We start from the raw sequence: 12,449 nt of genomic DNA on the forward strand, positions 1-12,449 counted from the left end.
GACTTATAATATGCAACTTGCAATATCATTTGAACCCGAGTCTCCCCAGTCTACGTGTGACACTCATTCAGCCTTCCCAACCTGCTGTCCTCCAGATGTTGCTGATTTACCCATTGGTCCTGCTGCCTGTGGCTGATGGGACTTGCTGGACTTCAACGCCAGGTGGAGAGCTCCAAGTTGGGCAAGTCTGCTCCAGTCAGCATGTCAAACTGGATTGTACCCTGTGGCCCGAATCCATCTGACTCTCCTGCAGGCGGAATGTTGCCCCAACTACCCCAATTTACCTTATCATGCACCCACTCTGGTCTAGGAAGCTGTTCCTACGGTTTTGGGACCACATTCAGAATTAATTTGAACTTGTGAGATTCAGAGAGAGGCTGCACTCAAGAAAAGCCCTGCTTGATCAGTCTGCTGGGCCACGTAGTCTAGCATCTCACATCCCACTGTGGCCAGAGCCGCCTGGGAAACCCACAAATGGAGTTTGAAGTCAGGCGCACACACACTCCAGCTCTTGCTCTCAAACAGCTGATATTCAGAGGCAGGCAGTCTCTGTAAGTAGAGTCTTGATTTAGCTCTCATGCCTTATAGCTCCTGGTGGACCAGGAATATAACTTGTCCTTCTTGAAAGCTCTATAAGCTAGTGGTCACCATCATCACCACATCATGTATCAGTTAATTCCACAAGTTAGCAGTGCCTCACCTGCTGCTGGCTTAATCCCACTCTGTAGGGCAGAAATCACAGGGAATTGCTTATTTTACTTTTCAAATAATTCAGGAACTGTGTTCCTTATTACCATGGCAGAAAAACTGTGTTTAAAAATGTATTTCTTTAGACCCAGATATGCAGAATGTTGATATGTTTTAAAATCTGTTTTTAGTTTATGGTTGACTTTAATTATTTTGTTAAATGTTTTAAATAGTTGTTTTTTGTCACTTATTATTTTATTAGTTTATTCTTTTTGTAAACTGCTTTGAGTTGGGTTTGTTTTGTTTACAATCAAGTGGTATATAAATTTTATGAAACTAATGAGAAACAAATAAATGATAAATAAAAGGGATTGCTTTGCAGACGTGAAAATTGTCATGCTTGTTCATTTCACCCTTTGCTTCAAGCAATGCTCTACCTTCCCCTGAGACACTGGCACATTGCAAATGCCGCATCCTTGTCTGAAATGTAAGACGCCTCAACTGCACCTGACTTGACAGAATGACAGGCTATAGAGAGCTGATATGAATACAAGCCTGTGGGGTCAAAATTGGCCCCGGGCACTCCACTCTCCCTAATCAACACTGAATACACTTTACGTCCTTGTTTAAATTCTGCCACCACAATGGAGAGAATCACTCCTCCTTCTAGGCTAATGCTTTCTTTGCAGTAACTTCAGAAGACCGTATGGTTGCAGCTGGTGATTAGTAGGAAAACCCTAGTGCAAGCTTTGAGGCCTCATCCACACTTCTTCTTGTCCTGTGCTTAAGAAACCTGGATCCAAACTATTTTCCATTTGCCCCACTGCTTTCACTAGGGAAACCCACTTTTTACCATGGAATTGGAGCAAATGTGAATCCGTAGAAAACCTGGTTGCTCCAATTCTGTGGTAAATAGGGGGTTTTCCCAGAGGAAGTTGGTGGGACAAGCAGGAGCGTGGATGAGCCCTGAGAAGAGAGCCTTCCTCCAACCCTGCCCTGATGGTACAGCTCACTGCATGTAGAAAATTAGCACAGCCAAGTGAGGACTGAAGTAGGAGCCAGCGTGGTGTAGTGATTAAGAGTTGTGGAGTTGTAATCTGGTGAACCGGGTTCGTTTCCTCGCTCCTCCACATGCAGCTGCTGGGTGACCTTGGGCCAGTCACACTTCTCTGAAGTCTCTCAGCCTCACTCACCTCACAGAGTGTTTGTTGTGGGGGAGGAAGGGAAAGGAGATTGTTAGCTGCTCTGAGACTTCTTAAGGGGAGTGAAAGGCGGGGTATCAAGTCCAAACGCTTCTTCTTCTTCTTCTTTCTCCCTGTCATGTTCATTTTTTTCTCAGGCAGAGACTTTGAAAAATGGCATTGCCCATCTGCTGCCTCAAGGTGGTAGAGTCTACACCAGGCTTCCTCAACCTCGGCCCTCCAGATGTTTTTGGCCTACAACTCCCATGATCCCTAGCTAGCAGGACCAGTGGTCAGGGATGATGGGAATTGTAGTCTCAAAACATCTGGAGGGCTGAGGTTGAGGAAGCCTGGTCTATACCATCACATCAGGACTTTACCACCTCCTGCGTAGACCAGACCAACAAAGGCAGTAGCAGCAAGGCAGAGGATCTGTTGCCAGTGGTCTGCTCTGCAGGGTTGGTGCTGGGAGCTGGGACAGTGGTCCCTCACCTCTACACCAGCCCATAGCTGTAAGTGGCTGGCACAAGACACATTTACAAATTTTAAGTTGGAGGAGCTGGGGTGGTAAGGAAGAGGCATTAAACACACACTTTATACTGTCTCCTCTCTCTGAGTATGCTTACCTCCAGCCATTCCAGGAATCGAGCGATTTCTTGGCCAACATCTCGGGTGTTCTGCACTGCAATGGGATAGTGCGCATGAGCAAGGGCCAGCCAATCAGTGATGATCACATTTGTTTGTGTCAGCTGGGATTTCAGGGCTTCGGCCAGCTTCCAAATCCAGCCTTCTAGCCTTCCATCCACCTGCAGTCATGGGAGAAAACCAAGTCTGTAAAATTCATGATGCCCTGTCATGAAGTAGTGAGCTTGTGAGCAAGTACCACTGGGTGGAGCCCCTCAAGCAGGTGGTAACAATTAGTCCCCAAAGTTGGAGCATGTGATGGGATTGGCTGGTTGCCAGAATTCCCCAGCCCCTATAAATCTCTGAGTTAACCTGCCGGAGGAGAGGAGAACACGCCATGTATTAGACTTGCTGGTTGATGTTCTGTAGCTGGTGCCAGAGAAGAAACCAATAAAGCCCAATAACTCGTTTGGTGCCTGCATGTGATTGATTAGTAGCTTGGAGGGAGGACTTGGGAAAGAGACCCCCTCCTTGATAAGCCCAAGCAAGGGCAGGCCTGGAGAATTGCTCACAGCCAGCTGACAGCCAGGCCACCAACTCCTTGCAAACCCCAACGGTGTGCCTTGGGTGATTGCTTCCTAATGGCCAAAGACAGCCTGTCACATCCTTGATTTGGGGCTCCAGTTTTGCCCATCTGCAGTAGCATGAACAATTCCCAGGACAGAAGTTTTATATTTTTGACATCTGTATGGTGACATGCTCATATTTACTCTCACACACCCTTATTTCAGTGGAAAGGAGTATAGTTCTGCATGTGAGGCCAACTGAAAGTAATAGCATGTTGTTGTTTTTAAAAGATGTATGGTTAAGACCATGACTAAATAGATTCTCCTCATCCTTTTGGGGTGAGTGAATATAATATATTGTTATAGGCTTGAAGGGGCGGCCTGGGACACCCCCCCAAACCCTAGAAATTAATAAATGGTAGGATTTTGATTATTTGGAGTATTGAAAGGAAGACTGCAGGCCGGTGGAAAGATACAGGCTAAGCTACCTTTCCAAGCCAGGGCCTCACCTGGGATAGAGGTGTTAACATGACAAAAGGTGCTGATGGCCCATCCAAAAGGAAACCTGGGCCTGGGCATAAAGAAGGTTGCTAGGTTAATTGGGTGTGAAGTGACAGGAAATGACAGTCTTTAGCAAGGTGTGCTGGGAAGAAGAACAAAGGGAGAGATCCATCTTGGGTAGGTTGGCTGAAGGCTGGCTGGGAGAGATGCCTTGCACTCCAGTGCTGCACTACTGTGGGGAACAAGTCCCTCTTGGAATGGCCATGCTGTAAGTTCTGGAATTCCTCCAAGCAGACTGAAGGTGTAAATATGTGAATAAATAATATTTCTTAAAACTATGACAGTCTCCGCTACATCTTCAATTTTCCAAAGGAGCACAAACTTTGGGTGAGCGCTAATGAGTTCTTCCCAATGTTTAGTCAGAATCTCATTTCTTGTAATTTGAATCCAGTGGTTTGGGTCCTGCCCCCTCGGAGCAGCATAAAGAAAGCTAGCTCCATCTTCCATGTGTCAGCCCTTCAGATATTTGAAGATGACTATTACATCTCCTCTCAGCCTTCTGCTCTCCAGGCTAAATATACCCGTGTCTGCAAATGGTCTGGAGTCATTCAAAACACTTGCATTAGGCATCCTTGGCGTAGCAAGAGGTTGAGGTTGAGCAAAAGGAGGTGGCAGAGGTGTAGCGTGGGCAGGGTGAGATGGCCAGTGCCGCAGACACACTTTTTCCAGCGTGCTTTTTGCTCCCCACACTGCCCTTTCCAGCCCCATGCTGGTTTGTGAGTCTGATCCCACATTCCAGCCTTGCAAAGCAACGTGGTAAAATCCTGAAATGGGAGAAGGGGCTGTGCCAGTGTAGGGTAGGTTTGAATGCCCCTTTGTTACGCCCCTCCCTCTCACCCCACAACAACCTCTCTCCATGTAGAAAATTAGCACAGCAGAGTGAGGAAGGAACCTTTCTCCCAGCTATGCTTGTCTTTTCTGGTAGGGAGTTTGAAAAATGGCAATGCCCACCTGCCGCCTCTAGATGGTACAGCCCAGTGGCGTAGCGTGGGGGGTGCAGGGGGGGCTGGCTGCACCGGGCGCAACATCTGGGGGTTAGGGTTAGGGGGCGCAAATCCACGGGTTAGGGGGCGCAAATCCATGGGTTAGGGGGCGCAAATTACTTGCCTTGCCCTGGGTGCGGACAACCCACGCTACGCCACTGGTACAGCCCATAACATTGTGTCAGGACTCTACCACCTCCTCCACAGATCAGGCCAATGAACAACCTTTGAGAAAAAATGAAGTGGGGGGATTCTGTATGAGGCCAGATTTATCTAGATATCAAAGTTCAGCTGAGCAACATCCCTGGATAAGAAAAAAAGAAAAAGTGCTGTGAAGTTCATTACCGACCATCCGTGGACTATCATCACCAAAGGAAGAGAGGCATTGAAACGGCATTTTTCAAGCGTATCGAACTGGTTAAATTCGATCAGGCAGCCTTCTTCAATGGTATTTGAGTAGAGCAGGAACTTTGTTTCGGAGCGGGAATGACTGGTCCTTCGGATTGGCTGCAGTTGTGGCCCTGCAAAGAGATGTTTCAGAAATTTTTTTGGGGGGGTTTCCCCATAAAGTTTATACACCACTTGATTGTAAACAAAAAACTCAAAACTCAAAGTGGTTTACAAAAAAGATAAAACAATAAACAAGGTAAATAAAAAAACAATGAAAGACTTTCAAAAAGTATGATACATTGGGCAAAATATATTGGTCATAATATTCAGTTAGAAGATTGGGGAAAATTATGGAAGGCTGGAATAAACTTTACACCATGCAGTTTACTTAAAGAGAATGTAATGAAAATGATGTATAGATGGTATATAACGCCAGTGAAATTAGCAAAAATGTATAAAACAAATAATCAATGTTGGAAATGTAAAGAAAAAGATGGTACTTTTTATCATATGTGGTGGGAATGTAAGGAAGTGAAGGCATTCAGGGAAATGATATATAATGAATTTTTTAAAATGTTGAAATATACATTTGTCAAAAAAACAGAAGCCTTCCTATTTGGAACTGTAGGTAGAGAAATACACAGGCAGGATAAGACATTTTTTTTTAATGCTATAACTGCAGTGAGAATATTATTAGCCCAACGATGGAAGCAAGAAGAGATACCATCGAAAGAAGAGTAGTGACATTAACCATTTTCTTTCCGTTTGGCCATTTTGCCACAATTCAAATATGGGGGAGAAATTTGGTTTTGTGTGCATTTTAATGTGAACCCCCACCCCCGCCACACTTCCCGAAAAAACCAAATGGTGCTCTGCCAAGTGGCAGCTACCCTGCAGAATTTGCCGTGCAATTATCCAACCAAAGAATGTGTATCTTAAAGGGAAGCATGCGTAAAAGTGTACATGTATTTGGGAACATAAAAAGGCATTGCCTTCCGGGAATTTGTAGAAATATTTATGGTAGGCAAAATTGCATATAAAACGTGTCTATTAGCATAAATGTACCCAAAAATGCTAACTAAAAAAATGAATTGGAAGCTGATACAAAAATGTGGTGAACTGAAGACTGGAAACTCAAATTCATAGTTTCAATCGATCTGTAGTTTCAGAACCAGATTCAACCGTCTAATTCATTTGCTGGAGCTTGAACTGCTTTTCCTGAACTGTTTACTTCCTCTGTTCATCCCTGTTAATTTCTACAGCATTAATGTGACTTGCATCCAGATATAACTTTAACAAGACTTTATCTGCCACCAAGCACCACAACACTAACTAATCACATTAAGCAAAAAGGCAAGCTGTGAGCAGTAAATGTCAGAACAAAGCCATTCTTTTCATCACTTTAATTAAAAAAGAAATTCTTAGCTAGGATTACACTTATTAATGTTAAGTATCACTTATTCAAGGAGAACCACTTTCACCCAGCAACCTCTTGCTGGTGCAGGCTCTCCATACCCACAGAGAACCAGCCCCACACCTGCAAAAGCTCTCTTTCCCTCTCTCAGCTCCAAAGCCTTCCAACCTCACATTTCAGAGGAAGGAGACTCCTCCTCACACAAGAGTTCCACATGTCCATCAGAGCACAGGTGAAGAGCAGCCCTTTCCTGCGACTTTCCTCTATTCTTTTCTGTTGGGGCTGAGCACAGGAGACTCCAGATTCTGAAGAAGGAACCTGTAAAGCAGGGCTGGGGAAGTTGAGGGGTGGGCTGACTGGAATGGACTCCAACTCCCACCTTTACTTACTGCTGGCCGTGCAGGCTGAGTCTGGAAGGACTCCGAATCTAAAGTTATAATATATTAAGATAAAGAATTAAGATAAAAACAAAGAGGGAAAGGATTTGCTGAATTAACTAACTGAACTGGAATACAAAAAAGGGAGGTGTGAGGAGGTCAGGGAAACAAGTAAATGAAAGACAAGATATGGAAAGATTGATTTGTTTTTAATTGTTTTTATTTTTCTGTATTTTGTATTTTCTCTTTTCTTTTTTTCTTTTTCTTATTTTTGTAACCTTTTCTGAAACTTTAATAAATATCATTAAAAAAAAAAGAGTCTGGAAGGACTCCACAGGTGAGTGTGGGTGACTTTCAGAAAGACTGGGCCGTGGCTAATTCAGCTGCTAGAAATATGTTAAAAAATAAAAAAAAATTGTCTAGTAGCACTTTAGAGACCAACTAAGTTTGTTCTAGGTATGCACACTTCTTCAGATACACTGAAACAGAAGTCACCAGACCCTTATATATATAGTGGGAGGGTGGGATGGGGTTTTTCTCAGGAGGGTAGTAGGAGATGGGTGATTGACTCAATGGGTATGGTAAACCTGTTGATGAATGTTAAAGACTGCAATTACCGTATTTCTCGCCCCATAGGACGCACCGGCCCATAGGACGCATCAAGTTTTTTTGGGGGGAAATAAAGGAAAAAAAAATTATTTCCCCCCCAGGCGCTTGTGGGGCCGGCAGCGGGGAGAAGCGCTCTTCTCCCCGCAGCCCGCCTTCAGATCAGGTCTGGGGACAGCGGGGAGACGCGCTGCGCCTCCCAGCTGTCCCCGGAGCTTGCGGGGCAGGCAGCGGGGAGAAGCCCAATCTTTGGTCTCCCCGCCGTCAGCCTCCAAACCACTTCGGGAGACAGCGGGATGGCAGCGTTCCGCTTCCCTCTGTCCCCCGACCTTGTGGGGCTGGCGCTGGGGCTCTCCTGAAGCCTGGAGAGCGAGAGGGGTCGGTGTGCACCGACCCCTCTCGCTCTCCAGGCTTCAGCGAAAGCCTGCATTCGCCCCATAGGACGCACACACATTTCCCCTTCATTTTTGGAGGGGAAAAGTGCGTCCTATAGGGCGAAAAATACGGTAGTACTACAGGAAAAAGCAAGGGATAGTATGGAGATGATTAGCCTATGTAATGAGACAGGGATCCAATATCTCTATTAAGACCAGGTCTCTCCATAGTTTTCAGTTTAGTGATAAGTTGTAATTTATCAACTTCTCTTTCAAGTCTGTTTCTGAAATTCTTTTGTAATAAGACAGCTGCTTTGAGATCCTGCATTGAATGTCCTGGGAGATTGAAGTGTTTTCCTACTGGCTTTTCTGTCTTGTGATTCCTGATGTCAGATTTATGTCCATTTATCCTTTGGCGTAGGGTTTGGCCTGTTTGTCCAATATACAGTGGTACCCCGCAAGACGAATGCCTCGCAAGACGGAAAACCCGTAAGACGAAAGGGTTTTCTGTTTTGGAGGCGCTTCGCAAGATGAATTTCCCTATGGGCTTGCATCGCAAGACGAAAGCCCATAGGGAAATGCTGGCGGTCAGGAGCAAAGACTTTCGCCCACAGCCGGCCTTCAGAAGAGGACCTCTTCTGAAGGCCGGCGGGGGGCAAAAGTCTTTGCTCCCCCCCCCGCCTGCCTCCCCCCCGCCTGCCCCGGGCGATCTTAAAATGCTGGCGGGCGGGAGCGAAGCGTTCGCTGCCGACCCCCAGCATTTTAAAATCTCCCCGTGTCCTGGGAAGATTTTAAAATGCTGGGGGTCGGGAGCGAAGCGCTGCAGACCCCCAGCATTTTAAAATCTCCCCGTGTCCTGGGAAGATTTTAAAATGCTGGGGGTCGGGAGCGAAGCGCTGCAGACCCCCAGCATTTTAAAATCTCCCCGTGTCCTGGGAAGATTTTAAAATGCTGGGGGTCGGGAGCGAAGCCAGAGGGCGGCGGCGGAGCAGGAGGAGGAGGATCGGGTTTGGCAACGGCTGCTGCGTCCTCTCCAAGCGCGGGGCTGGCCTCCGCCGCGCCCGATCCTCCGCGCTCGCCGCGCTTCTCGGCGGAGCAGGTCTCGTGCGTGTGCGAGGCGCTGCTGCAGGCGGGCGACCCCGGCCGGCTGGGCCGCTTCCTGGGCTCGCTGCCGCCCGACGCTGAGGCGCCGTGCCTGGAGGCGCAGGCGGGCGAGAGCCTGGCCAAGGCGCGCTGCTGGCCTTCCAGCATGGCGACTTCGCCGAGCTCTACCGCCTGGTGCAGAGCCGGCGATGGGATGTGGGAGGGAGCTCGCTCGCCGCCCCGCGTGTGCCTATGTGGGGCACGTTACAGCCCCGTGATGTCAGCGCCACGCAGGCAGCCAGGCAGGCAGACGGCGAGAGCCCCGCGCTGGGCGGCCTCTCCTCGCCGCCGCCGCCCCGCCTCTCGCCGCCCGACTCGCCCGCCTCCCTCCCACGGCACACCAGGCAACGTCTCGCGGCACACTAGTGTGCCGCGGAACACCGGTTGGGAAACACTGCTCTAGGTCAGGACTCTCTATGACTGGCAGTGGTTCCCTAGGGAGTCTTTCTTAGTCTTCTCTGGAAATGGCCCATCAGGGATTGAACCTTCTGCTTGCAAAGCAGCTGCTCTGTCATGGATCTGTGGACCCTTCCCAATGCACTCTCTTAGGCAATGGATGGTGTTGTCTCGCACACCATAATTCTATACTTATGCCGGTTTCCTTCCAAAGAACTCAAGGCAACCCCCTACCAGCTCTGGTGAGAAGCCAGGTTCCAGCCTCCATCATCCATCCCTAGACAGCAGCCGTTACCTCAGCTGGTCATTAGAAGAAACTGCAACTAAGAATTTATACATGTATTTGCTTATCTCCTTCTCCCGCCTAATTCGTTTCCTTTTTGTTTCGTGTCTCTTTAAACTGTAGGTATGAGGGCAGGGACTGTCTTGCTTACAGAGCCGTTCCAGAGCTTTTTTTGGGGGTGGTGGGACAAAGTTCGATAAATACACTTAAAACAATGGCTTACTATGTAAGAAATGCAACACAAAAGGAGAAAGTGACAGGGAGGAAAGAGGTCTCATGGCCACTGCTCAAGACAGTTCAGAGAAGGGAGGGACCCAACGCCAGCTGGTCTCAGCCAAGCCGCTGGAGGGATGCAGCCGAGTGGAGGGAAACCCTTCTGAGAGCTCAGGAGCCTAAAGGTCCCTGCCATGGTGTCCATCTTTGGGATCAACTGCCCTCTTGCAAAAGGGTTTCCTGTGTCATCCTCAGCGCTTCCTTCTCTGCCTTCTATCTCACCTGCCCTGGAGTGGGTTGTGCAGAGAGGGCCCTGCAAATGCCAGTCAAGGCAGTGGCATCAGGCTGGTGATTCCTCTTCAGAGTCCAACAGATGCAACAGCATTTCTTTGCATTGCAAGCTTAGGAACAATTAACGTGGAACAAATCAATGAACAATTGTAGCAGCAAATACGCAAAGCAAACATTCCACTCCATAGCCCAACCCAGCCCACTGCTGGTGCCTTGGCAACAGTGAATTTGTTGAATTAATGAGGGAATGACCATGAACTCTTGTGAGTTACGTGCCTCTTTCTGTCCCAGGTCTGTCAGAATCTACTTTCCCCTCTCCTTTCCTGCTTTAGTGGTCATTCATTTCTGTGGAGATGGGGTTGGCTGAGACAGAGTGGTTTTGATTTGAGTAGAGCTCCTGAGTGGAAGACCTTGCAGTTAGAAGGGGCAGCGCTAGTTCCTTGGGCCAGAGATATGCTGGCTCATTGTACCCTTCCTGGGCCAGGGCTTCTGGTTCACTATGGACATCCGGCACTTCAAATCCCCACATCCTGAGCAGGGAGCATCCAATGCTAGGATTTGGCAACATTAACCCCCTGCCCAGTTATAGGGCCTGGAGCTCCATGGCAGAGCACCTGCTTTACATGGAGAAGATCCCAGGATCAGTCCCCAGGGACATCTCCAGATAGGGCTGGGAGAGAATCCCATCTGAAATCCTGGAGAGCCACTGGCACTCTGGGTAGACAACAGTGAACTAGATGGGCTCATGGTCTGACTCAGGATAGTGTATCTGTTTAAAACATTTATGGCCCACTTCTCCCCTCAGGAAAGGAGCTGCTCAAAGCAGCTTACAAGCAAACAGCCAACATAAAAGCCACAGCGGTCTAATTATTACAACACAAATTAACAATACTAAAAACAGCAGCATGAGGAATCAATGCACTAAGAAGAAACAGACCCAAAAGCTTGTTTAAAAAGGGACAGTTTGCATAGAACTACGATTCTGTGAAAACTGTCCCTTTTTAAACAAGCTTTTGAGTCTGCTGCTTCTTAGTGCATTGATTGCAGAGTTGGAAGGGATGCCAAGGCTCTGTTAGAATTCCTGCTCCATGATTGCAGTCATGATGCTAGAGAGGGAGGGAGCCATGTTGCAGTGCTCTGTGTGTGTTTATATGTAAATAAAGTAGATTAGCCAAAATGCTGAGTTGCTGGGGTTCTGTCACGAAAGCTGTGAAGACTCTGCAATCCCTAAGTGTGCCGGTGTCAGTTGGCATCGGTTGCTGTGATGTTCAGGCTGAAGAAAGCTTTTGAAGCTCCCGAATGATTGACCAGGAGGGAGAAAACATGCCAGTCGGGCATGTGTCTCTACCAGGGTCCTACACGAGTGTAGGCTGAACTCCTGACAGGCTCATCTAGTCCAAACCCCTCAAGTGTCAGTTGAACAAAGATAAAAGAGGGGGAGCTCCCCATAGCTCTTGGAGCAGGGAGTTCACAAAGAAAACCTTCCTGCATGTTGACACCAACCCTGCCCTTGAAAACAGAGTGAAACACCAACCTTAAAATATGTTGGGCAGATTTCACATGAGAGGAGATGGCTGTTCCAGGAGTGCTTTCCTAAACTACGAAGGGCAACCAGAATTACCCTTGGAAACAGACTAGGAGCTAGTGCAGCTGATACAGTTAAGGTGTCATAAATTGCAGAACAGCGGGGAGGAGGAAGAGGATCCTGGAGAGGGGTCTAGCCATGCCTGGGACACACCAGGACAGGCTGAGGATGGAGAAGGAGAGGTTGGCGTAGAAAGTACTCATGGGGCAATGGAGGGTGGCAAGGGCATGGAGGTCAGTGCACAGGAACCAGAGCAGCAGGACACATCACCAGAGCGGAGGTGCTGTGTCTGCTCAACTTCCCATGTTGGTTGGACCACAGCTTGGGTGTTCCAGGGAGCTCTTTGGTAGCTGCAGAGGTGGGAACTTGGACATTGGACTTTGGACTTGTTGGCCTGCCAGACTGTGTGCTGGCATTTGTCATAGGATCGTGCACTCTCACTGGACTTGCCACCAGGTACCCTGTAGTTCAGGACAGAAGGGGCCCCAGGAGGCAGGTTCACGTAGAATCATAGAATCATAGAATCATAGAGTTGGAAGAGACCACAAGGGCCATTGAGTCCAACCCCCTGCCAAGCAGGAAACACCATCAGAGCACGCCTGACATATGGTTGTCAAGCCTCTGCTTAAAGACCTCCAAAGAAGGAGACTCCACCACACTCCTTGGCAGCAAATTCCACTGTCGAACAGCTCTTACTGTCAGGAAGTTCTTCCTAATGTTTAGGTGGAATCTTCTTTCTTGTAGTTTGGATCCATTGCTCCGTGTCCGCTTCTCT

At 48.0% G+C, this 12,449-nt stretch overlaps 1 protein-coding gene across 1 annotated transcript in view; it reads right to left on the reverse strand.

The window, feature by feature from the left end:
- The window catches only part of LIPC (lipase C, hepatic type), a 47,619-nt gene that overhangs the window by 13,663 nt on the left and 21,507 nt on the right, over positions 1-12,449 (reverse strand). Inside the window, exons 2-3 of the mRNA XM_081170645.1 lie at positions 4,948-5,123; positions 2,495-2,674 (exon numbers count right to left, since the gene is read on the reverse strand). Coding sequence (XP_081026771.1) covers positions 2,495-2,674; positions 4,948-5,123 — 356 coding nt within the window. The remainder of the gene's footprint in view (positions 1-2,494; positions 2,675-4,947; positions 5,124-12,449) is intronic.

The sequence above is a fragment of the Podarcis bocagei genome (assembly GCF_964188305.1).
Source record: "Podarcis bocagei genome assembly, chromosome: 14".
Lineage (NCBI taxonomy): Eukaryota > Metazoa > Chordata > Lepidosauria > Squamata > Lacertidae > Podarcis > Podarcis bocagei.